At 36.4% G+C, this 23,266-nt stretch overlaps 4 protein-coding genes across 11 annotated transcripts; 2 read left to right on the plus strand and 2 right to left on the minus strand.

The window, feature by feature from the left end:
• Positions 1-603: 603 nt before the first annotated feature.
• LOC111499876 (telomere repeat-binding protein 5-like) lies at positions 604-5,365 on the plus strand. Of its 8 annotated transcripts, XM_023151593.1 has the most exons (12): positions 604-760; positions 1,356-1,539; positions 1,650-1,779; positions 1,860-1,870; positions 1,904-2,438; positions 2,531-2,707; positions 2,818-2,862; positions 2,956-3,035; positions 3,619-3,863; positions 4,184-4,504; positions 4,660-4,723; positions 4,919-5,365. In XM_023151593.1, the coding sequence occupies exons 2-12, from the start codon at positions 1,459-1,461 to the stop codon at positions 5,084-5,086; spliced, it is 1,857 nt and encodes a 618-aa protein (XP_023007361.1). In that variant the 5' UTR covers positions 604-760; positions 1,356-1,458; the 3' UTR covers positions 5,087-5,365. The 8 variants fall into 8 exon arrangements, with proteins under 8 accessions (XP_023007361.1, XP_023007360.1, XP_023007356.1 ...); XM_023151592.1 differs by having other exon boundaries at positions 1,860-2,438; positions 2,845-2,862; XM_023151588.1 differs by having other exon boundaries at positions 605-854; positions 1,860-2,438.
• A 3,422-nt stretch (positions 5,366-8,787) lies between these two features.
• Positions 8,788-11,799, plus strand: LOC111499671 (scarecrow-like protein 14). Its single transcript, XM_023151300.1, has one exon. The coding sequence runs from the start codon at positions 9,096-9,098 to the stop codon at positions 11,373-11,375; it is 2,280 nt and encodes a 759-aa protein (XP_023007068.1). The 5' UTR covers positions 8,788-9,095; the 3' UTR covers positions 11,376-11,799.
• Positions 11,800-14,456: 2,657 nt separating this feature from the next.
• On the minus strand, positions 14,457-16,816 carry LOC111499887. Its single transcript, XM_023151606.1, has 5 exons — positions 16,623-16,816; positions 16,269-16,369; positions 15,736-15,817; positions 15,549-15,634; positions 14,457-14,960 (listed from the first exon to the last, which is right to left on the minus strand). Exons 1-5 carry the CDS (start codon positions 16,662-16,664, stop codon positions 14,705-14,707), a joined length of 567 nt encoding a protein of 188 aa, XP_023007374.1. The 5' UTR covers positions 16,665-16,816; the 3' UTR covers positions 14,457-14,704.
• Positions 16,817-17,303: 487 nt separating this feature from the next.
• On the minus strand, positions 17,304-23,025 carry LOC111499604 (ATP-dependent zinc metalloprotease FTSH 10, mitochondrial-like). The gene is made up of 8 exons (XM_023151204.1): positions 22,712-23,025; positions 22,373-22,607; positions 22,124-22,195; positions 20,968-21,101; positions 20,282-20,761; positions 19,397-20,164; positions 19,054-19,281; positions 17,304-18,058 (listed from the first exon to the last, which is right to left on the minus strand). The coding sequence occupies exons 1-8, from the start codon at positions 22,760-22,762 to the stop codon at positions 17,579-17,581; spliced, it is 2,448 nt and encodes an 815-aa protein (XP_023006972.1). The 5' UTR covers positions 22,763-23,025; the 3' UTR covers positions 17,304-17,578.
• Between the last annotated feature and the right edge of the window lie 241 nt (positions 23,026-23,266).

Here is a 23,266-nt window from a genome sequence, read left to right on the forward strand (position 1 = left end):
CATTTTGCCACGTAGGATATTACTATAGATTATTATTTAACTTTTTTTTATTTTTTTTTTAAATTTACAATCGAAATTTTAATAATCATTTAATTTTTTAATGGTGGCCGAAAAACTCAAATAAAATTTACGTCCCAATTCAACTCAAATAAGTTTGTTTTTTTTACTTAATATATATATATTATATTAATAATTAAAATTTTATATAGATCAAATATAAAACATTTCGTTGTATCATGAATTTTCTTTTGTATATTAATAAGTTATTGAACTATTTAAATATATGAACTTATAAATAAATTAATCACTTTTAAAATTTTATTAAATAATATAAATTTATTTGACAAAAATTGAAAAATTAAAGAGATGAAAACCTGATTAAATAAAATTTTTAAATTTGAGAGACTAAATGACACGTAAATTGGAGGGTTACGTTGGAATTTCACAAACGACAGGACATGACACTGTTTACATCCACGTGTCAGGTGTCAGGGCGTTTGAAGTACTCGTGGGTCGGTTTGGTTTGAAAAGACGGTAAGGGCTACCGGTAGGTTCGGTGACCGGGACCAATGAGAGTTGGGGTTTAAGCGAGATTGGGAGATTCTTCTTTTTTCTTTTTTTTTTTCTTTTTCAAGAGGGTTTTTGGTGATGGCCATCGGTACTTTAACGGAGAGTTGAAAGCAAAATCCACATTTTGAGCAACGTTTGTCCAGATTTTGATGGGATTGAACAAAAGAAGAAATCACGGAGAACGAATGTGGTAAGAAAACGGATCGACTTTTTCAATTTTCTTCTGCGTGTTTGTCCGAATTTCAAAACGTTCGAGGAAGAGATTTGAGATTCGATCGATGTTTGTGAGCATGCAATTTCGATTCATTGTATTCGATTTTGTTTCTTTCCCTTTTTTTTTTTCTTTTTTCTCCCGACGACTTTTGATTTTCAATTTTTTCCTCTCTTCAGAACTGAGGGTTTGGTTGTATTGCATGTTCTTCACGATCATTTCTTTTACAGGATCATGGATCTCTATGATAATTCTTCTAATACCTGTATTACCGATTCTTTCATTCGTTGATCATGATCACTCGTAATCTTGGGGTTTAGTTGTGGTTTGGAATTTTGAGGTTTCTTCTTTTCCCGTTCAGCCCTGCAAGAACCATTCACTTATCCGTCGGTAATTTAAGAATCGGATCTCTAGGGGTTTAGTACACAGTATGGTAATTCTTAGTACACACGAAATATTTAAATTCCCTGCAGCTGATCGTGTTATATAGAGTGGTTTTTACCTTACAGCTGTTCTCACTCCAGTGTTCCTTCTGAGCCTTTCATATTAATGAACTACATCTATTTGCTTGCAGGACCTTGTTCATTGGCCTAAATCTGGAGTGATTTGATTTGTGGAGATTGCAAAAATTTAGACCAAGTTTATATGTTTCTGCACTGTGAGATGGTTACTGAGCTATGGTTCTTCACAATAGTCTAGATTATGGTTTCAATGGATACCAGATGCCCTCAATGCCCCGGGCTACCAGATCAGCTAGGGTGCTTTTATAAATCTTCCACTGTTTTGTTGCATTTGTGTCTTATACCTGGTCTTTGATTCTGGGGCTCTTACTGTTTTTTCATGGTTCTTGTCTTTTAATTGGGGATAGAGGAAGGATGCTAGTAGAAGTAAAGTTGATGACAAGCAGATGTATGCATTTAACTTGCTGGCCTCTGTAGCCGGAAATTTGTTGCTTGAGAGGAATCCAACGACCTTATCTGATACGCAAACTTTAAAGGGTAATAGCATAGGTGTTTATTTGGAGCTGAAAGCTTTCCATTGATAGGAAACGTTCTTATTTCTGAGCTTTGCTTTGCAGGTCACGATCAAGATTGTAGTTTGAAGGAATATTTTTTTTCCCATGATAAGTATCCTTCAGGATTTTTTCCTGATGTGATTTCTTATGCTACAATGAACACTTCAACTACTAAGGGTGTTGCTGAAACTTTGACAAAACAGAAAGCCATTGAAATGAAAAATCTTGTTAATGATGTTGACTTTGCTACTCACACCAAGTCATGTGGTCACGATTTAGATGGTGGAAATAAGATTATGGTGAATGATAAGTCAGAGAAGGTGATGAGTGGCACTGATATGGCGATGTGCAGGTCTTCAGATCCAGTCGTATGTGACTGGAATCCACACATGTGGGTTGGTTCAGAAAATGGCTTCAAGGTACCCTCAAGCAAGGACCATGGTCCTCAGCACCCTTGTCCCACAAGCCAAGAAGTAGGTGTAAGAAATGATGACAACAGCTCCTTTGGGTGCATTTACCCAACTACTTCAAGAAATTCCTTCAGGAAAGCTCCTTGTATTAGGGGTCATAGAATAAGAAAAATATTGGCTTCAAAAAACTGGAATGTTGCTGCAAAGTATGGAGCTGAGAGACCCAAAACAGGTAATGTGCCTGCATCGTTGGAGAATTCAGTTAATACTGGTCATGTCGACTTGTTTATGACATCTATCTATTTTTTCGTATTTCATCTGTAGGTGGGTATAAAAGGAAATTTAATTTCAATAGGAGAAACTCCTACAAGAACCAAAGATCTCAAATGAATATCCCTTTCAAAAAGAGAAAACTCTTTGATGGTTGCTTTCGAGATTGCAATGGTAGAAGCATGGTTGAGAAAATTTCGGATTCAAATGAAATTGGAAGGGAATCTTCAGGTTTGTATCTGGAGATAATGGAGTGTTTCATATATGAGTCCGCTTTTATTATTTAGATTTCTTCTTCTCCTTATGGCTTAGTCGTTATAATTTTCAAACTGATCTTGCAGCCCATGGGAAATCATCTTTGGTTGCAGGGCATCAGAATTCTCGTGGTATATAACCTCTAGGACATGCTATATTTTGAAGTGAATAGTGTCTAAACATTTAAAAGAGAATCTTATGAAGATGTTTTTGTATGTTTTTAGTGAAGCTGAGGATAAAATCTTTCAGGGTACCCGAACTTTTCATTGAGATTCCTGAAACTGCAACTGTTAGTTCACTGAAGGTATGGTTGGAAACTCACTGCGTGATTCAGCATGTCTGATCAAGGAGATGATACATAAGTCATTTCTACAAATCCTACATTATAGTCTTGCTCATGAAGGAAACATATTTTCTCGTGGCATTTTACATTTGACATTATGTAAGTTGGAGCTTTTAAACCTCTGATTTTTTGGTCGATAATATGTCAGTTGCGCTATGCTCAGTTGGCTTCTCGTGATAGCTCTCAAGAATGAAGGCATAGTTCTTACAAAAAAATTTGAAGTGTACTTCATTCTGATAAATGACTTTTTAGAACTTCACTGCGTTTTACAAGGAGTTGAACATTTACCGTTAGAATCCCTAATTTTCTTCGAGGGAATAGTAATCATCAATTTCTGGGTAACATTTCTTCTGCCACGTATGTACACCCTGATTTAAAAGACTTTGAGCTGTAATTGAATTATTAGGATTTGCATAGTGCTTGTTTTTTTACCTTGTTTTCCATGCCTTTCTCAGTACTGCAATGAATTTACTGAATGATTACTAGTTTCATTGTTTGGAATTTGGTCTTTATCTTGCTTCCTTATTGTGTCTTTGTTCTGCAGAGGACGGTTATGGAGGCAGTGAGCACTACTATTGGTCGTGGTATACATGTCGGCGTACTCTTACGGGGGAAGAAAGTCAGGGATGATAATAAAACCTTAATTCAGACTGGAATTTCTCATGATAATCAGGATGAGTGTCTGGGATTTACACTAGAGCCTCATTCTTCAAAAGCCCCGTCGTCTTTCTGCCATGGGGAGCCTCCTCCTACGTTTCGTTGTAGTAGTACACTCGAGACCATAAATGGGTATTTCATTTCTTCATAAGATTTTCTTTCTCTAATAAAAAGCCAACAGTAATGATGAAGTGAACCATTCTTCCAGTTGTTAATGGCTAAATGCACATGTTCATCCTTTACTCATCATCCTATATAGTGCATTCTCATACTGACAAGGATGCAATATTTTCGTGATATTGTCGCTGCTGGTTAAGTCATATTCCCTCATTCGAGATTCAAATCCTCGTGTGTTAAACTAAATAAATATATAGATGTCTGTGATCTTTGACTTAGCTAGTTTATCCAAAGTAATACCTTTATACTCTTATGTTTTCATTCACTTTTAACAGATGCCCTCCCAATCCAATAGTAGATCGTGCAGGCAATAATAGTACATTGTTGTTTGAGGCTCATGCGGCCAAGTTGAGTAATTCAACCGACACTGCTTATGTGCCAGCGCCCTCTCTTGTCGATACTGCAGTTGAGGAAAGATCATCAGATTCTAAGGCACTGGTTACTCTACCAGCCATGGCTGTGGAGACACTAACTGTAGTTCCAGTTTGTCAAAAATCTAAACAATATGAGGTCGGCCATCGCAGAATGCGTAGACCCTTTTCTGTTGCTGAGGTGGAAGCTCTGGTTCATGCTGTTGAAACACTTGGCCCTGGAAGGTAATTTGTTGACGCCTCAACTATGAGTTAAAAAGTAACTAAGTTTCTTTATAATCATTGTAGTAAAATTGATGGACTCAAATTAAAGTGAAATTCATCTTTGTTCTAGAATTTTTATGCTGTATATGGGATCTTTATATTTCATTTACCTGTAGGTGGCGTGACGTTAAACTACGAGCGTTTGACAATGTTAAGCATCGTACTTATGTCGACTTGAAGGTGTGGTAACTGTTCTATATATCTGGTTATAGGACCTTGGAAAAGGGTTCTTGTTGATGACATTTTGTAGTTATTTACGTTTCATCAATTTTTTTAACGATATTATGAAAACGTCGATTCACTTCTTATGTTGATGTCGATGTCGAGCCATAGACATGTGAAAATGTTGAGTTGAAACGAGTTGTGGTGGTGCAGGACAAGTGGAAAACGTTAGTACACACAGCAAAAATATCCCCACGGCAAAGGAGAGGAGAACAAGTTCCTCAGCAGCTTCTTGACAGAGTCCTAACAGCCCACGCTTATTGGTCTCAACAGCAACACATCAAACATGACCCTCAAAAAACTTGCCTTCTCCTTCCGTAGCTTTCTTCTACAAAGCTTCCACCGACTTACTCCATGTAAATCTTTCTTTCCCTTTCGCCCTTTGCTGTTCCTCGTTTTTTACCTCCTAAATTTCTTACTGTTTTTCTAAAAAGTAATTCTGTAAAAAAATGTATTTACCAGGAAACAAAAGCTGTGTACTTTGCTTTGTTCTAGCTCAAAACAAAGGGTCGCCTCTACTACTGACTGTAGAGTATGGCTCTTGCTGTATATTATTTGACTGAATAAGAGCCTGTTAATACAAATTCATCTGTCTTCCTATTTGTTTGATCGTTCATTTTACTTAATCCTGTTGTTAATTATGATAGATCGTTGGTTAATTCTTTTTTGTTGTTATCATCAATTTCCATTATGCAGCAAAAAAATATATATATATATATATAAAAAATCTATATAATACTTCCTACCAGGTATATGCTATATAAGCTATTATGTTGCCCTTTGTTTATAGCTAACATTGCTCATCTCTGTCCAACCTTTTCTCAAAACGAGACTTGAACATATGTTACTTAGTTGTAGACGAGGTGAATCTAAATTGGAAAGAGTGAGTGTCACACAATCACAAAATCCACCGAAAAAAAAAAGTAAATTAGTTTATTAGCCTAATTTCAAATACTTATATATAATCAAAATTAAATTAATACGATAGGTACTAAATTCAATTATATGTTATTGACTCAAATTACAATTTCTATTAAAAGATGGACTCAAATTACAATTTCGATTAAAAGATTTAACACTACATATATTAAATTAAAATAAATGTGAATTTTTTAATACTATATTATAATAATGCTAGATAGCCTTTTTGTTTTAGCTTTGATTTGGTGGCATAGTGGGCCGTTTTAATAGAAAAAGGGGAATCCATTGGCATTTCCTGACTGAGGGTGGCGCTTGTGTCTTTCCACGAAACACGCTTTATTCTTCGTAATAGGAGAGGGACAACTAAACTAAGTTATAAAAAAAAATTTGGTTGATGAAATTATTAATAAATAATAGTAATATTTTATTTTTTAGTAGAACATATTAGGTGGAAAGATATGAACTATGCTTTAATACTGGAGAGAAACTTAATGTTGAATAATATTTTATTTTATCGATATGGTTTAAAAAATTGAATCAATTAAACTCTTAAATTATAGCAAGTGAATATATCATAAGCAGTGCAACGCTTGCTTGCTTGCATAATGAGTCAGAAAAGTGGAAGAGCTAGCTAACAATAAAAAAATTCACTTCGAAACTTGAATGGAAAAAATGGCATTTTGAACGTGAGGTTATTCTTATTTTATCCGAAGGGTTTGAATTAGTCCCCCAATTGTATTTCTCTTTGGATTAAAGAAAAGATGAGCTATCTATCTTTTTAGAGCTATCGTCCCACTAAAAAAACACTCTTGTGATAGAACCCGTTCCGGGTAAAAAAAAAAAAAATAGTGAAATCATAAATCCTACATCTAAGAAAGAAAGATGTTCACTTCTTAAAATATCACATATACGTATGCTTCTTAAGATATCCCATATATGTAAGCGGGAAGAGGGAAAGAGAGGAAGATGGCTAGATTTATCCTGACCAGATGGAAGAGAGATAGATGAGGCAACTACCTTTAATGCCCTACCGGGCCATTCTCGACCTAAATAGAAGTTATTTTTATTTAAATTAACATATAATTCTATAAATAAATAAAAAGGCCAAGAAACTTACATTTTTGTTCTCACATAACTAGCAGACAACTTTTTCTCCTAAAAAAAAGTCCGAAACTAATAGAATCAATTTAAGAACACAATACATATAATAAAAGCAAAACCATTTTAAAAAAGTGGAAAAATTCTTGGGGAGCACGCATGGGAACAGGGAAGAATGATGAGCAAAGGTCAAAATTTGGAAGGGTTGAGTTCAAAAGCAGCAGACACCCAGAATGGTCCAAACAAAGATCTTTACAACAAAATACATTTCAAACCTAAGAAATGTCGCTTTTCCTTTTCGCAGATCAGAACGCAACTGGATTCAATGCATTTCAGGCTCAACTTCAACTTTTTGCCTTTTGTCATGAATCATAATAATGATGTTCTTGACCTTTTTCTACCGTCAATTATTCCACATGGCTGGGTAGTTTTTAACTTAATACACATGAGATCCTATATCGGTTGGAGAGTAAAACGAAGCATTATTTATAAAGGTGTGAAAACATCTCCATAATAGATGGGTCTTAAAAACCTTGAAGGTAAACCCAAAAGGTAAAGTCCAAAGAGGATAATGTCTACTAGCGGTGGATTTGAGCCATTACAAATGGTATCTGAGCTAGACACGAGGCAATATACCAACAAGAAAGCTGAGTACCAAAAGGGGTGGACACAAGGCGGTGTGCCAGTAAGGACGTTAGGCTCCAAAGGGGGGTAGATCGAGGGGTCCCACATTTATTAGAGAAAAGAACGAGTTCCAGTAAGGATGGCTAGGCCACAAAGGGTATGGATTGTGAAAAACCTCTTCCTAGGAGACAACGTTTTAAAAACCTTAGGGAAAAATTCGAAAGGTAAAGCTCAAAGAAGACAATATTTACTAGCGGTGGGCTTGGTACGTTATAATAGGTCTCTACTTTTTCATAACTAATCCATCCAAACGAAGTTTTAAAACAAAATTAAAAATACTAATTACCAACATGATTTCCATGGTGCATTTTGACAAATCTATTCTACTAATGCAAGTCAAACGTCTTTGCAATTATATTGACATTTCAAAATTAACTGTAAAAGAAAAAACACTCCAAATTATATTACAGATAGGCCTATCAGAAGTATAAGTTAACTTAAAAGTTCTCTTAATACCAATGTGGAGTATTCTTCCAGTTATAAGAAAAATGGATTAGTCAATGTATACAAGGTTGAATGGAGTGGTTGCAGTTAAGCGTGGAGAAAAACAGCTCAATTATTAAAACATAAAGGTCTATTCATCTTCTACCCTTCCTAATCTCCTTAGTCAAACTTATTATATCTGATATTTAGTATCAATACGTACCTAAGATAAGAGATAATGGATTACCAAGCTAGAACTTATATGAGATCCCATATTGGTTGGAAAAGGGAACTAAACATTCCTTACAAGGGTGTGGAAGCCTCTCCTTAACAAACGCGTTTTAAAACCTTGATGAAAAGTGTATAACAAAAATCTCAAAAAGAACAATATCTACTAGCAGTAAGCTTGGACTGTTACAAATGGTATTAGAGTTAAGCACTAGACGGTGTGCCAACAAAGATGTTGGTTTCCAAGAGGGGTGGATTGTGAAATCCCATATCGGTTGGAGAGAGAAACGAAACATTTCTTATAAGGGTGTGGAAACTTCTGTGAGATCCCAAATCGGTTGAAGAGCGAAACAAAACATTCCTTATAAGAGTGTGAAAACCTCTCAGTAGCAAACGTGTTTTAAAACCTTGAGGAGAAGCCCAAAAGAAAAAGTTCAAAGAGAACAATATTTACTAGCAGTCAGCTTAGTCTCCGATAAAAAAGATCAAATTGGAAAAGAAAACAAAACGGCAGGGATTTGTATGTGTGTAGTGTATCTAAACTCTAGCTGGCCAAACTGGATTATGCCTGTTACGACAGTGACAGAAAGCGCCAAAAGCAAATCAACGAGTCCCCGGAAAGGGAAGGGAATAGACGGATCTATGGCATGTCATCTTAACAAATAGACCCGACCAATGCCTTATCCCTTTGCTTGCCAATCACTCCCAACACGATGATTTCCACTTTATAAACCTAAAAAATCACTGCCTCCACCAATGATTTACTCCTCTCCCTTTCCCTTCAGTATAAACTTCCTTCCCTTCTCTGTCGGTTGCTTTCCCTCTTCTGTCTCTCTGTTTGCAGCTCAATTTTGCTTCCACTTCATTATTCTAATCTTTTGATTCTGTTGACTTTCTGTTTTTCATAGCTGCTCGAGTTCCTCCTAATAGTTGAATTTTTCTTGTTAACTCCTGTTTCTATTTGGAGTAGATACCTATGGATCCAAACCTCAACGGTTTTCCAGATCATGAAGCAGATTACAACTCTGATTATCTGGCCCTCCTAACCCAATTACATGATCTCCCCAATCGTTCGATTGATGGGTATAGATTAAACGATTGGCCTTCTTTACCCACTTCATATCCATACCCTGAATTCAATAACCCATCTCCAGATCATGTTCCCTTCATCCAGAATTCCATTTTCCCGAGCAAGCCATACCCTAATCAGTTTTCTTCGCCGTCAAGTGAGAGGCCGAAAGGGGAGCCACATTCTGGGTCGGTGGGGTTGAACTCAGATGGAGGTGCACAAGGGGTGGCTTTGGGGTTAAGCCCTGGAGGTGACTCTTCCTCAGATGAGAGTGACTTCAAGGAAACCGTTCTCAAGTACATAAGCCAAATGCTTATGGAAGAGAATTTGGAGGAGATGCCCTGCATGTTTTATGATCCTATGGGACTTAAAGTTACGGAGAAATCGTTCTATGACGCTCTTAGTGAGAACTACCCTCCTTCACCTAACCAACCTCCTCTGGATTGCGAGAGCTCTGAGGATCAATGGGCTGTTGATCCTGTAGAACATACGCCCCCTGTACTTCGAAGACTTTTTCCCAGTAATGAGTATCAGTCGAATTTTGAGGTTACTTCTGGCAATCAAAGCAACCTGATTACTAATAGTCATGAGTTCGTCACTGAGCTGTTGGCTCAGAATATCTTTAGTGATAGCACATCCATCTTGCAATATCAAAAAGGGTTGGAGGAGGCAAAGAAGTTTCTTCCAGGAGGTGAACAGCTGAATATTGATCTTGGCAGCAGCATATTGACAGGAGTGGCTTCTAAGGTAATGGATACAACAGAGAAGGTGAAAAGGGAGAATTCACCGAATGGATCGAAGGGACGAAAGAATCGGGAACGTGAAGATGTAGACTTAGATTCAGAAGAAGGGAGGAGAAACAAGCATGCCACCATTTATGGGGATGAGGAAGAATTATCTGAGATGTTTGATAAGGTTTTACTTCATGATTGTGGAGGAAATGAGACCTCTGCAAATGGGAAATTGCAGTATAATGGACAACTTCATGGATCTATTGCTGGGAAAACTCGGGAAAAGAAACAGGAGAAGAGAAAAGACTCGGTGGATTTGAGAAATCTTCTGATATTATGCGCACAAGCTGTGTCTTCTGATGATCGTAGGATTGCTAATGAACTACTTAAGCAGATTAGGCAGCATTCTACAACCAATGGGGATGGTTTCCAAAGAATGGCTCATTTTTTTGCTAACGCTCTTGAGGCTCGCATGGTTGGCACTGGTACAGGAAGCAGAATCCACTATGAATCACTAATTCAAAGCAAGATTTCAGCAGCTGATATGTTAAAAGCTTACCAAGCACACTTATCATCTTGCCCTTTTAAGAAACTCTCGCTTTTTTTCATGGTTAAAATGATTTTGAAGGTTGCTGATAAGGCTAAAAGTCTTCATATTATTGATTTTGGCATTTGCTATGGCTTCCTGTGGCCGATGTTAATTCAGTTTCTTTCAGAATTACCTGATGGTCCACCTAAACTACGCATTACTGGTATTGATCACCCTCTACCAGGATTTCGTCCAGCTGAAAAGATTGATGAGTCAGGACGTCGTTTGGCAAAATACTGCAAGCGCTTTAACGTTCCTTTTCAATATCAAGCCATAGCATCAGATAACTGGGAAACTATCCGAATCGAGGATTTCAAGCTCGATAGCAGTGACGTGCTAGTTGTGAACTGTTTCTACAGGTTTAACAACCTACTTGACGAAACTGTCGAAGAAACTAGTCCAAGGGATATTGTTCTACGTCTAGTAAGGGAGATGAATCCAAACCTCTTTGTACATTCTATCACTAATGGATCCTATCATGCGCCATTCTTCATAACGCGCTTTCGAGAGGCACTCTTCCACTTCTCTGCACTGTATGATTCCTTAGACGTTAATTTACCTCGTGAAAGTGAAGAGAGGATGATGATAGAGAGAGAGTATCTCGGGCGCCAAATCATGAACGTAGTAGCATGTGAGGGTGCTCAGAGGGTTGAGAGGCCTGAAACCTATAAGCAATGGCAGGTTCGGTGTATTAGGGCAGGTTTCAGGCAGCTTCCTTTGGACAAGGAGATGATGAACAAGTTTAGGAGCAAGTTAACAACCCATTACCACAAAGATTTTGTACTGGATGAAGATAATGGCTGGATACTTCAAGGGTGGAAAGGCCGTATTGTCTATGCTTCTTGTTGTTGGGTGCCAGCATCATAGGTATACTCCTTGCTGTAACTTGGGACACAAGAATGAGACTCCAGAGTCAAGACGAGAGGCGCATTCAATACGTTCCCTCTCAGATGACAGAGATTGAAGCAGAACTAGTGTGAGATATTTGTACTTCTCTCTGCTATGGGAAGTTTGAAGGTATCTGTTCGAAGGCCAAGTTCTGAACAAGAGGCTGCTTGTATCAGTCTCTCTCTTGTTAGTTCTATGGAAAGCAATACCTTGTCATTCTGAGAGGGACTAGAATAATGATGTCATGAACTGTGGGAACTAAACATGTATGATCAGGAGAACTGTTGTATCTTGTCTATGAAAATGGTAGATCTGTAATTTTGAGTCTATTGGCTTATCCTGGAAGGCTACATTACTGAGTGTACTAAGATTGAATTGACATGAGAATACAGTGCTTGGGAAAGTTCTATGGTTTGGTTTTAGAATAAAAACTGAAGAAATTTTGGTTTTTTCGGTTTGGAACTCTCCAAAACCAAAAGCATCAGTTTGGCCATCGATTTCAACCAAAATCGAACCGAACCAAGCCGTGCACACCCCAGGATTGTACACTTGTCAACATATGCTCGAACATTTTTTAGACTTATACCAAATATTCGTTCTTATTATGTTTGAATCTTAATTTTCTTTCAAGTCGTCATTAGTATTTAGATCACTATCTATCACATATCTCTATCATTCCTTTCTTACTATCTATTATACCTCTATCATTCCTTTCTCATTTGATCTAATCTTTAATATCTCCCCATTGTTTAACGGAGACTATTGGGAGATGGGATGACAGACTAAAGCTTATAAAAAAGAAACAAGTTAAATTAAAAAAAAAAAACAATTATCCATTCAATATAATATTGATTGAATTCTCGAGCTTTCCGGAGTTCTTGTAACTAAAAATGAAATCAAATTACCTAATTCAGCTTATTAAAAAACACAAAAAAAAATATATATATATATATATTATTTTCAACATTGCTACTCAAAATTTGAAAATAATTTTCAAAAACAAATTTCCAAATCTGTTTGCATGCATTATAGACTTGGATCGATAAGAAAAAGAAATAATAAGAAAAAAAATAATTATCATCTTAAATAAGACGATATTTCTATTTCCTATTGTTTGAAAATGTTGTAAAAAAATAAATAGAAAAAGCCGAAGTTCCTGATAGACTTCCCATTGTTTAAATGATCCAACGGTTGAGAAAACATCCATATGTTCCTTACCAACGCGTTCTCAACTTCAAACGTTATCGGCAGTTTAATAAATAGCTTCAAATAAATTTCATAAATAGTTTCTAATAAATATCAAAAGCCATGTTTGACATTATTTTCAAATGGTATTTTTTAAAATTATATCATACTCAATTTGTTTTTGTTATATATATATATATATATATATATATATATATATATATATATATGATATTGTAATATAATAATAAAACAATTTATTACAAAAAAAATATAAATTAATTAATAATCATTTAAATTCAACTTGATATTTAGTTCACAACTACAAAAAAATTCATAGTCCATAAATATATTATCAAACACATTTTAAATAATAGTTAAAATTTAAATCAAATTTCTAAATCCACTTCCAAAACATAAACTACAACTTTGTTTTCATTACATCCCCTATTTCAAATATCTATTTTCAAATCACCCACCAAACATACCCTAAACTTTCACACTTTTAAAAAATGTGTTTGGACTGAATAGTTTCAAAGTACTTATTGTTAAACTACCAAGCTGAAAGCAATCAAACACATCCTCATATTCTACAATTGAATTGCACTCATTTGATGGGTGTTATAAAATTTTCAAGAACTTCAGGAAACGAATTACTACGTAGTTTTCGGTTTTCTCCTGATCCTGCAAATGCTTCTCATCTTTTCACAAAAAAAGAAACAAGCTATCTATCAACCACCACCACAAACAAGCTATCTCTTCAGACAAGTATTTGTGTCCCTATCAAACTTGGAAGTGTCCATGAAAGATAAACTACTAGAGTAGATTAGGCTTCAATCCTTATCAGCCCCCAGCTAATGTTCAATAGCAACATAACAGGCGAACCAGAAAACATTAATTTAACTGACATTGCGTCCAAGGATGTAGCAAATATAGGCAGGTTAAAACATAACCAATTTCATGAGACTAGGATATCAAAGGGCCATCATATTGCTAAATGATCATTTATCAATTGTAGCTTGTAATGGCCGATTCATATCCATACATGATAGGGCCTCTAAACTGCGTGTTACAAGGATAGATTAACCTGAAACAGGACTAGACCCAGCTGAGATGAATATGCTTTAATGTCTAATTTAGAATGATTGGATCACATCCCAGAAATGGGAGACTGCGGATTTTGGTTTGAGTATGAATGGAAATGGGGAGTTTGCTGTGAACTATATGTTTCAGTCTCCCAGCCCAAAGATCTACTTGATGTGATAATCCATAAAAAAAAATAAAAACAGAACTACGAGCAGTGACATATACATAAAGCATCTTCTAACAGAGTCCAAGCCTAGAAATCTCGCATAGCCCTATCTGTGATCTGAAAGATATAATGAAAGAGGATTTTCATAATGATGGAGAGGAAGAGTCAGAGACACTATATCCTGTCATATCCCTGCGTTGAGGGCGCTAAGGGAAAAGGAAATATCCAACATTTGCAGATTTCATCGAGAAAATCACATCTATTTCCAACTTATATATTATATACAAGTACGTCTGTTTTTTTGTTCTTCTCTTCTTTCCAGAAAACAAAATGGTAGAAATAGTCACTAGTAACACTCAATTCACATGAAACTAAAAAGTAAACAGATGATAAAACCAACAATAGACAAACCAAACATAGATGAAGCAGAGCACTAAAATTATTTCTAATATTTGAGCGCAGACACCTCAAAAAGAAATCAAATGAATTCTGATCTATTTCATAAAATACCATCATCACAGAAGATCCACTCTCATTGCTTGCTAAATAAAATTGCAGGATCTATTTTCCATTCGCAGTACAACTGAAGAGTCCAGAAATCTAGTTTTTAGAAAATCAGACAGTATTCCAAGTATTGGGCGTCATTCTTGATCCAAGTACAGGAATGTATGAATTTAGGAACACCAATGAGTTGATATATGGGTACATCTAATTTTTTAAGATAAGATACGTTAAATGGAACCTTCAATTAATTGTTCAGGTAACGTTTAACAGTCCTATTTAACTACAAAATATGGTAAGAAGTCGAAACAATTTCCCAAGAGCATAGGAACTGGATTCTCCACCCATCTAAAGACTCTACTATACAAGGTTATCCCCTCTTATTTGGAGTCTTAGAGGGCCTAAGGACATTCCAGTCCAGATTTTCACCCTTTGGTTTCTTGAAGAATCCTTTACCATTATTAAATGATGACTGCTGATTGTCCCGACCACTTTTTGGAAACTTAGTTGGATGTCGTCCTTCAGACACTACTTCAGATTGTTTCCTTTTAAGGTCCCCATTAGTCTCACAATTTTTTTCATCATTGTTTGAGAACACTGCTTCATTTCGTGAAGATCCATTTTCTCTGGGGAACAAAAACGTTTGTTGAAGATGAAAGGGCAAAAGAAAGGGAAGATAAAAAGGACAGCGGTACTTCAAGTGACTTTCTTTTGTGAATGAAAGATTTATTCAACCCCGCCCCCAGAAAAAAAAAAAAAAGTAAAATAAAAAAATAAAAAAAGGGGGAATAAGCAACATAAAAGCTCCATTACATTTCAGTGAGTTTTTAAAGCACAATTTTTTAAAAAATAATAATAATAGCTAAAGAGATTCTTGCATATTAAATTCATATCATCGAAATAGTTCCATATAAAATTAAAATAATAAAATAACAAAAATATATTTTTTCATATATTGTTGATGTTATTTATACTTTTATTCTCTAGGTGGCACGGCCAATTTTTCCTCATTCTTTCTTTTTTTTTTTTTTTTTCTTTTTTTTTTTCTCTNTTTTTTTTTTTTCTCACATTCACTCTCCTAAAAGATGCCTAAATGCAGATACTAATGACAACTAATTTGCAGAAACCAGAACAGTAGTTAGATAACATCCTGTAGGCAAATAATAATTTTCCAGGGAAAGAGGGAAACAGATCAAAACAATATAACCACTAACCTTGATGAAACGTTTTCACTGTGATTCCCAGATGAAGAGTCGAGAGTTTCTCGCTGACCTAAGCTAGCTACTTCTTCATTGAGTTTCTATCATGACGAAGCTTTGATGTGAGAGACAAAAGCAAATGAAAAATACAGAAGGCTAAAGTCAACAGACAAATTGTAGGGCACTGAAAACATATACTCACATCAATTGAAGGATTAAAGCTTTGAAATGACAATCGACCTTGCAGAGCCCCAGGATGAGGATCTCCTTCAACTAAAACCACACTACACCATGAAAAAGGAAACCAGTTTCTTGAAAAAAGATATAGAAGAGACAAGTTTACAAAAATGGCACTATTATGGTCATAAGCAGAGATTGATTTGTAACGTAACGATGTCACACTAGAAGCACATATAAAAGGTTGTTATTCTATTCTAGATTTTCTGCATGCAAGGCAGGTACGAATTTAATTTGTACTATAGCGAACTACTTCCATCCAAGGCATATGTATTTCAAACTCAGAAAGCAAAACTCTAGCAATAATGATAAAGAGAAACAAAGAAAACCAAAACAGAATTCATCAAGGTTCGTTGCTCCGGAAGAACAATACTTTAGATTTGTGTACAATTTGTTAAATTGATCATGAAAAAACAAACATTAACAATCAGAAAAGGCGGTGAAACAACCATAAATAATAACTAACAAACAAAACAATTGAAAAGACAAGTAGCCTACCACTTTCTGATAATATTACTCGAGGGAAATAAATTCTCCTCTGGTTTTACTTCTTCCTCTTTTTTAGGTTGCTCCTCTTTCTGAGCCGCCCTTTGCATGAACTGACAATTAAAAACAATAATTCACATTACGCCATGGTTTATTCACAATTTAAATCGGTTCTCACTCACGGATATAAATAACAATAACAATAATAATTGGTTCTTCACAAGTACAGCGTTGCAAGAACCAGAATCAAAACAAAGAAACCTAAAACATAATTCGGCAGTCCCTGAGAAAATTGATCGAAAACACAGAAAATTCAAGCCCTAATGAAGCATGAGAATGGAGTAAATCTAATGAAGCTTAGTTTACCTTCAAGTTTCTTAACGTATTGGAAATCTCGCGCTTGGCCATAATAGCTAGGGCAAATGAAAGCTCAAACCACGAACTTCACTCTCTAATCTCTTTTCTGTCTCTTTCGCTCTCGCGTTTACGTAGCGCGCGCAATCTTGAAGCTCTCTTCAATCTGCGCCTTCGGGCAGGGAACGAGGGTTTCCCTGAGGATCAACTTCAACTTGTTGATTACCCAATATAACCTCAAATCGACACCAAATTACAGATATGCCATTGGCCTTTTCAAACCGGTGGGCTGCTATGGGAGTTTGCGCCCATCTAATAATATCCAAAAAAATAATAATAATAATCGTTGTTCTGATTTAATTACTTTTACACTTATTTTATTTTAAATTTTCCTTAATGATTTATCTTTAATCCATTCCCTCTGGTATTTAATCAATAATTTGCATTTTTTTAAAAAAAAAATTAAGTTTGATGTCCATTAAATTTATAAAATTTATAAAATATTTAATAAACTAATTTTTATATTTTATATTTTAAAGGTATGAGTTTAGAGTAACAGAAAATTCTAACACACATAATTGAATATTTAGAAATCTATTAAATTATAAGTTGAAGGACTAAAATGTAATTTCAAGTTGATATAATTAGAATAAAATACGAGTTACATTTTCTAATTATGATTATAGGATTATATTTTATTTCTATATTCATGAATGCACGGGCCAACTTATGCGCACCTCGAATTAAGAATACAGAGGAAAATTTGAAATACAGTCCTATTAAATCAGGAATTAGTGATTAAATGCTTAATTAACCTCAATAAGCACCACTAACCCCAATCCAACTGAATATCAGCTTCTCAAATATTTGTCATGAAAATCATGAACGGCTAAATCTATCTATCCATTAGCAAAGATGAACAAAAAGGAAAAAATATCTTAATGTACAAAAAAGCACTACAGCCGAAGTTATGTGGGGACAACTTGTGGCTCTAAAGGTGTAGAACCATCCTCCTCAACTGCTTGAACTGGGGGCGTTTCCACACGTTTCTCGTCTGCGTCTACGAAACCTTGCTTGAATCTATCATAGTTTGTTACCTCGCATGGTTTAAATGGTCGTTCGCCCAAGACACGAACTAAGTCTTCTTGATGAAGAACTTCCTTTTCAAGCAACAATTCTGCTATTTGAGCCACTTGCTCTTTGTGCTCCTCTATCAGCTGGACCGTGCGCTCGTATGCCTTCCCAACCCATTCTCGTACCTCAGTGTCGATTATTGCAGCAGTCTTGCTACTGTAGGGTTTGGACATTTCAAAAGCGTCTTCTCTTGGAGGAAAAGAAAGTAGACCCACTTTGTCACTAAATCCGTAGACTGCTACTTGAGCATAGGTCATCTTTGTGACTTTCTCCAAGTCATTTTGAGCTCCAGTTGAAATTTTACCTATTAAAACCTGTATTATCATACAAAATAGCCTTCTTCAACAGCACAGCCAAGCAAGCCACAATGGAAACAAATTTCAAGAATTGCTAGCTCTAAGAACACACTTTGATTTAAAGATTTCTGGACATTCCTGCCATTAACAATGTGTAACAGAATTCCAAACCAACGAGTTACTATTTATAGATGTGACAAATGAGGTCCATAAGGTGCCCTTTGGTTTTATCGATCTATCCCTTACTACATTTTTTTTTGTTTTGAAAATTGAAATGCCGACCAAATTCATTAGTTTTCGACACCATTCAACTGCTTTCCAGATCTCTCTATATCACTTTTCAATCCAAACCAAACTCATTCATGAGGATTTATTAGGAGGGAATCCGACATTTGCTAATTAAGGAGATGTCATGGATTTATAAGTAAAAAATACATCTCCATAGGATATGAGGCCTTTTGGGGAAACCAAAAGCAAAGCCTTGAGAGCTTGTGCTCAAAGTGGACAATATTCTATCATTGTGGGGAGTCGTGATTTCTAACATGATATCAAAGTCATGTCCTTAACCTAGTCATGTCAATAGAATCCTCAAATGTCGAACAAAGAAGTTGTGAGCCTCAAAGGTGTAGTCAAAAGTGACTTTAAGTATTGAACAAATGGTGTACTTTGTTCGAGAGCTCCAAAGAAAAGAGACTAGCCTCGATTAAGGGGAGAGACTATTCGAGGGCTCCATAGGCCTCAGGAGAGGCTCTACAGTATACTTTATTCGAGGGGAGGATTGTTGGGAGGGAGTCGCAAATTGACTAATTAAGTGAATGATCATGGAAAAACCAAAAGCAAATGCAAAGCCACGAGAGCTTATACTCAAAGTAGACAATATTATACAATCGTGGAGATTCATGGTTACTAACATTTAATGCCACATTTTCAAACAACTTACTGAATAAGAATTGTGTCAGGGAGTTAAGTAAAGATGTCAGTGGACTAAAACTATAAGGACTATATATAACTACCTGTTCAGCAGCACGTCCCCCGAGGGTCATGCAAGTCATATCAAAAAGTTGCTCCTTGGTCATGAGAAGATTTTCGTTGGGAACATACTGTGCAAACCCTAAAGCTGCTGTACCACGAGGAACAATTGTTACTTTCAACAAAGGTTCTGCATGCTCCAAGAACCAGCCAGTAACAGCATGGCCTGATTCATGATAGGCAACAGTTCGGCGCTCCAACTTGCTTATCACCTACTCAGTAAGCAAAAGTATTTTATATTACAAAGTAGACAATATTATCCAGGAATATGCTGAAGCCTAATCAAAAAGAGAGCAAACCACGAAGTGATGGATGTGAATTAGTTACCTTGTTCTTCTTTTCCAAACCACCTATTACTCTATCAATAGCTGATTCAAAATCTTTCATCTTGACCTGTGTGCCTTCATTCCTTGCAGCAATCAAAGCAGCTTCATTACAGACGTTTGCAATGTCTGCTCCAGCAAATCCAGGAGTTAATGCAGCCAGCCTTTGTGAGTAATATGTTGGTTCATGGTCAAGTTTGATCTTCTTTAAATAGATCTGAAAGATTTGCTCACGCCCATGGATATCAGGTCTGTCGATTGTAATTTGACGATCAAATCGACCAGGTCTCAGTAAAGCTTTGTCTAAGATATCAGGTCTATTAGTTCCAGCAAGTACAACAACACCAGACGTCGTTCCAAACCCATCCATCTCAACCAATAATTGATTTAGAGTACTTTCACGCTCGTCATTAGAACCCGAGAAACCTCCACGTCCTCTTGCACGACCGATTGCATCAATCTCATCAATAAAAATTATACTAGGAGCACATTGTCTGGCTTCTTGAAACAAGTTTCTAACCCTTGATGGTCCAACGCCAACAAACATCTCCATGAAATCTGAACCCGATATAGACAGGAAAGGCACACCTGATTCTCCAGCAGTTGCTTTTGCCAGTAAGGTCTTTCCAGTGCCGGGCGGTCCGACCAAAAGAGCACCCTTTGGAATTTTAGCCCCCAATTCCTCATACTTTCTAGGATTCTTCAGGAAGTGCACAAACTCCATTATTTCTTGTTTTGCCTCATCACAGCCAGCAACATCTTTGAAGTAGATCTGAAGAAGATTGGAAATAAAAAATTGGAAAATGTGTGGATTAACACAACAGTAACATCAAAGAGGGAACCTATGTGGATCCCCAAATTCTTCAAAGAAGAATGTAAATTTCTATACCTTATTCTTAGCATGCTTATCCACTTTAGTGATATGAGCTTTACCTATATTGAATATCCCTCGACCGCTCCTCCCACCACCTCCACCTCCAACACCTATTCCTCCTTGCATTCGGCGCCCCATATAAAAGAGGGACCCTAAAAGCAAGAGTGTTGGGGCAAATCTGATCAATTCTTGATACCAGACCATTTCAGAGACATATGTAACAGGTACAAAATCATGTGGGTCTACATTCAATGCCTCTTGAGCTTCCTCCAACTTCTCCTCAAATGACTCAATACTTCCAATATTGAAGAAGCATTTATATTGACCTCCATTTCCTATAGTGGCAGCACCACTTGAAGAACCTTGGAGGACTTCGCTTGTTTGGTTACTTGGAGAACTCCTCACAAATACTTTTGCAACTGATTTATTAGAAACAACAATATGGTCTACCAGACCGGGTTCGAGATACTTGTTTTTGAACTCCTGGAAACTTATCTGCAGGGGAAAAATCCACGTAATTAATGAATCATGAATCAAGATGCCAAATAAAAATAAAAAGTAAAAACCATTTCCCTATCATTCAAAAACCCAAAGTACATTATCGAAAAAAAAAATGTGTTTAATAACAAGGTGCAATAGAATGTAAAAGGATAAACCAGACTTCCTTTTCCGATAAAACAAAACCATGACAATAAAAATACCTGTTGTTGTTCACGAGGACCGAAAGAAAATGAGGAAAACAGAAGACCAATAACTATTAGAGGTGTGACTAAGTTCTGAAACTGCTTGATGAAGGCTTCCTGAAAACTCCCTTGATCATCGGTGTTCGAGTCGCCTAAAATGAAGAAAAAATAAATAAAATTGCTGAAAACTTCTGAACGAAAACCTTGCAGCATGAAAACCAGTAAGTGACCAACTACAATGTTCCAACATTTATTGCAAATGCTGTATGCAAGTGAACTCGACAATATTTCTACTTTTTTATTGGCATTCTCCACCAAAAAATAAACGGAACAAAAATCATGAAGTTCTTATCCAAATTATTGATTGATTAGCCAAAATACATGGTACAAAAATCAGCTAACAAGCTGAGTTGCTCGATCCAAAATAAGCCTAGTACAATGGCCAGGGAAGCAATTTCCAGACCATTAGAGAATCAGTTCTTGACTGACCGGATTTGGAGCTACTAAAGACTGTCTAATTGATATGAATATTAATCTCATTCCAGGATCAGTACCAGCTGCCCACTCTAACAAAAATGTAAATATATGCTCAAATTGTAACCACAAAAAGAATTAACACTGGTTCTAACAAATTGTGGCCCACGGTTCGAAATAAAACACGGGCCTCTAACAAAGAGAAACTAGTAAGACGGATGCAGAGATAAAAAAGAGTACCCAAAATAAAGCATGCTTAAGCACAAACACAAATCTTCCAATGTAACAGCCCAAGCCTACCGTTAGAAAATATTGTCCGCTTTGGTCCGTTATGTATCGCAGTCAGCCTCACGGTTTTAAAACACGTCTACTAAGGAGAGGTTTCCACACTCTTATAAGAAATGTTTCGTTCTCCTCTCCAACCGATGTGGGATCTCACATCCAATTGCCACTACACAGACCACTCAAATTCTTTAACGTAAGATTATGATCAAGAACATGGTAACCATACCATGAGGGACGGATAAACAAAAGAAGTCGAACAGAACCTCAAATTCAAATAATCTTCAAATTAAGACATCGGAAATAAACCAGGCAACTTTGAATCTCGCGAAACCCATGATCCCAGTCTAGAATCAACAAAAAGAGGGAAATGCAGAAAAATAGTCTTCATTGCACCTAAAACAAGAAAAAAAATTACCTTTAGACTCAGATTTTTGCCCGTTCCCTTTTGGAATTTCTTTCTTTCCTTTGGGATAAAAGTTCTCGTAATCTGCAAAAATGTAGCAAAAGAATCACATTTAACCTAGAATTCACGCCACAATAAAACAAAATGTATGTACAATAAGGCATCGTTTACTCGAGAAAGCACAAAATTGTTACAACAGCCGTAAAACTGATCGCAAAAATCAATATGGCTTAATCAGAAGAACGGCTAAAGAAACCTTACTTTTCTTCTTCGGGGCTTCGCTCGAGAAGAAACGCTGGAGTTTCGGATTCGCGAAGACAAAATTCAAGTCGGACAAACTTGCCTTGGGAACGGATTTGGACCGAGCCCCAACAAACGCAATATAGCCTCTCAAAAACCCTAAGATCCCATCTCTCTCCCCAGGGCAGGAATCGGCAGCCAAAATCGGTTCATTGATGTTCTTAATCGCCGCCCGTCCTCCACCATACACCAAATTCTACAATCGAAAGGAAACAAAACAAACTTCACAACTTTCCCCAAAAACAACATCATAAAAAACCATAAACACAAACACACACACACACACAGATAAACGCTTACTCGAGCACGAGAAGAGCGCGGCAGAGAACGGCTGAGCCTGGAAAATATCATACTTCGAAGGAAATCTCGAAGGAAAACGAACGGGATTTTTATAAATACGTCAATAATCAAAGTGCGAAGAAGAAGAAGAAGAAGATCAACAGGTTGTAACCATTCGCCAAATGAATGCGGGAAATGGATTATGGATTAATGAAAACTAGAATGTCGAAATTGTCGGATTATCCGACGAATTGAGGATGGCGGGCGGTAGAGGAAAATGGCGGTCTGGTCGACAATCCAATGGGGAAATTTTGAGAAAGAGATATTTTAGGAATAGTGTTTGGACTTTGGAGGAATTATACGTCAAAGAAGCGTCAGGTGGGTGGAGACGAGCCAAGGTGTCTACGCCCCGTTCGCTTTGGTTCGCCTGCCAAACAAGACGCGAAGCCCACAGAATTATTTATTTATTTATTTATTTATTTATCTCTATATCTTCTATTATTTTCACCCGGGTTTAAAAAAAAAAAACACACCTGTCGTCATGAAAAATAAATTTATTTGATGAGATAAAATAAA

Source organism: Cucurbita maxima, unplaced genomic scaffold (genome assembly GCF_002738345.1).
Source record: "Cucurbita maxima cultivar Rimu unplaced genomic scaffold, Cmax_1.0 Cma_Scf00027, whole genome shotgun sequence".
Classification (NCBI taxonomy): Eukaryota; Viridiplantae; Streptophyta; class Magnoliopsida; order Cucurbitales; family Cucurbitaceae; genus Cucurbita; species Cucurbita maxima.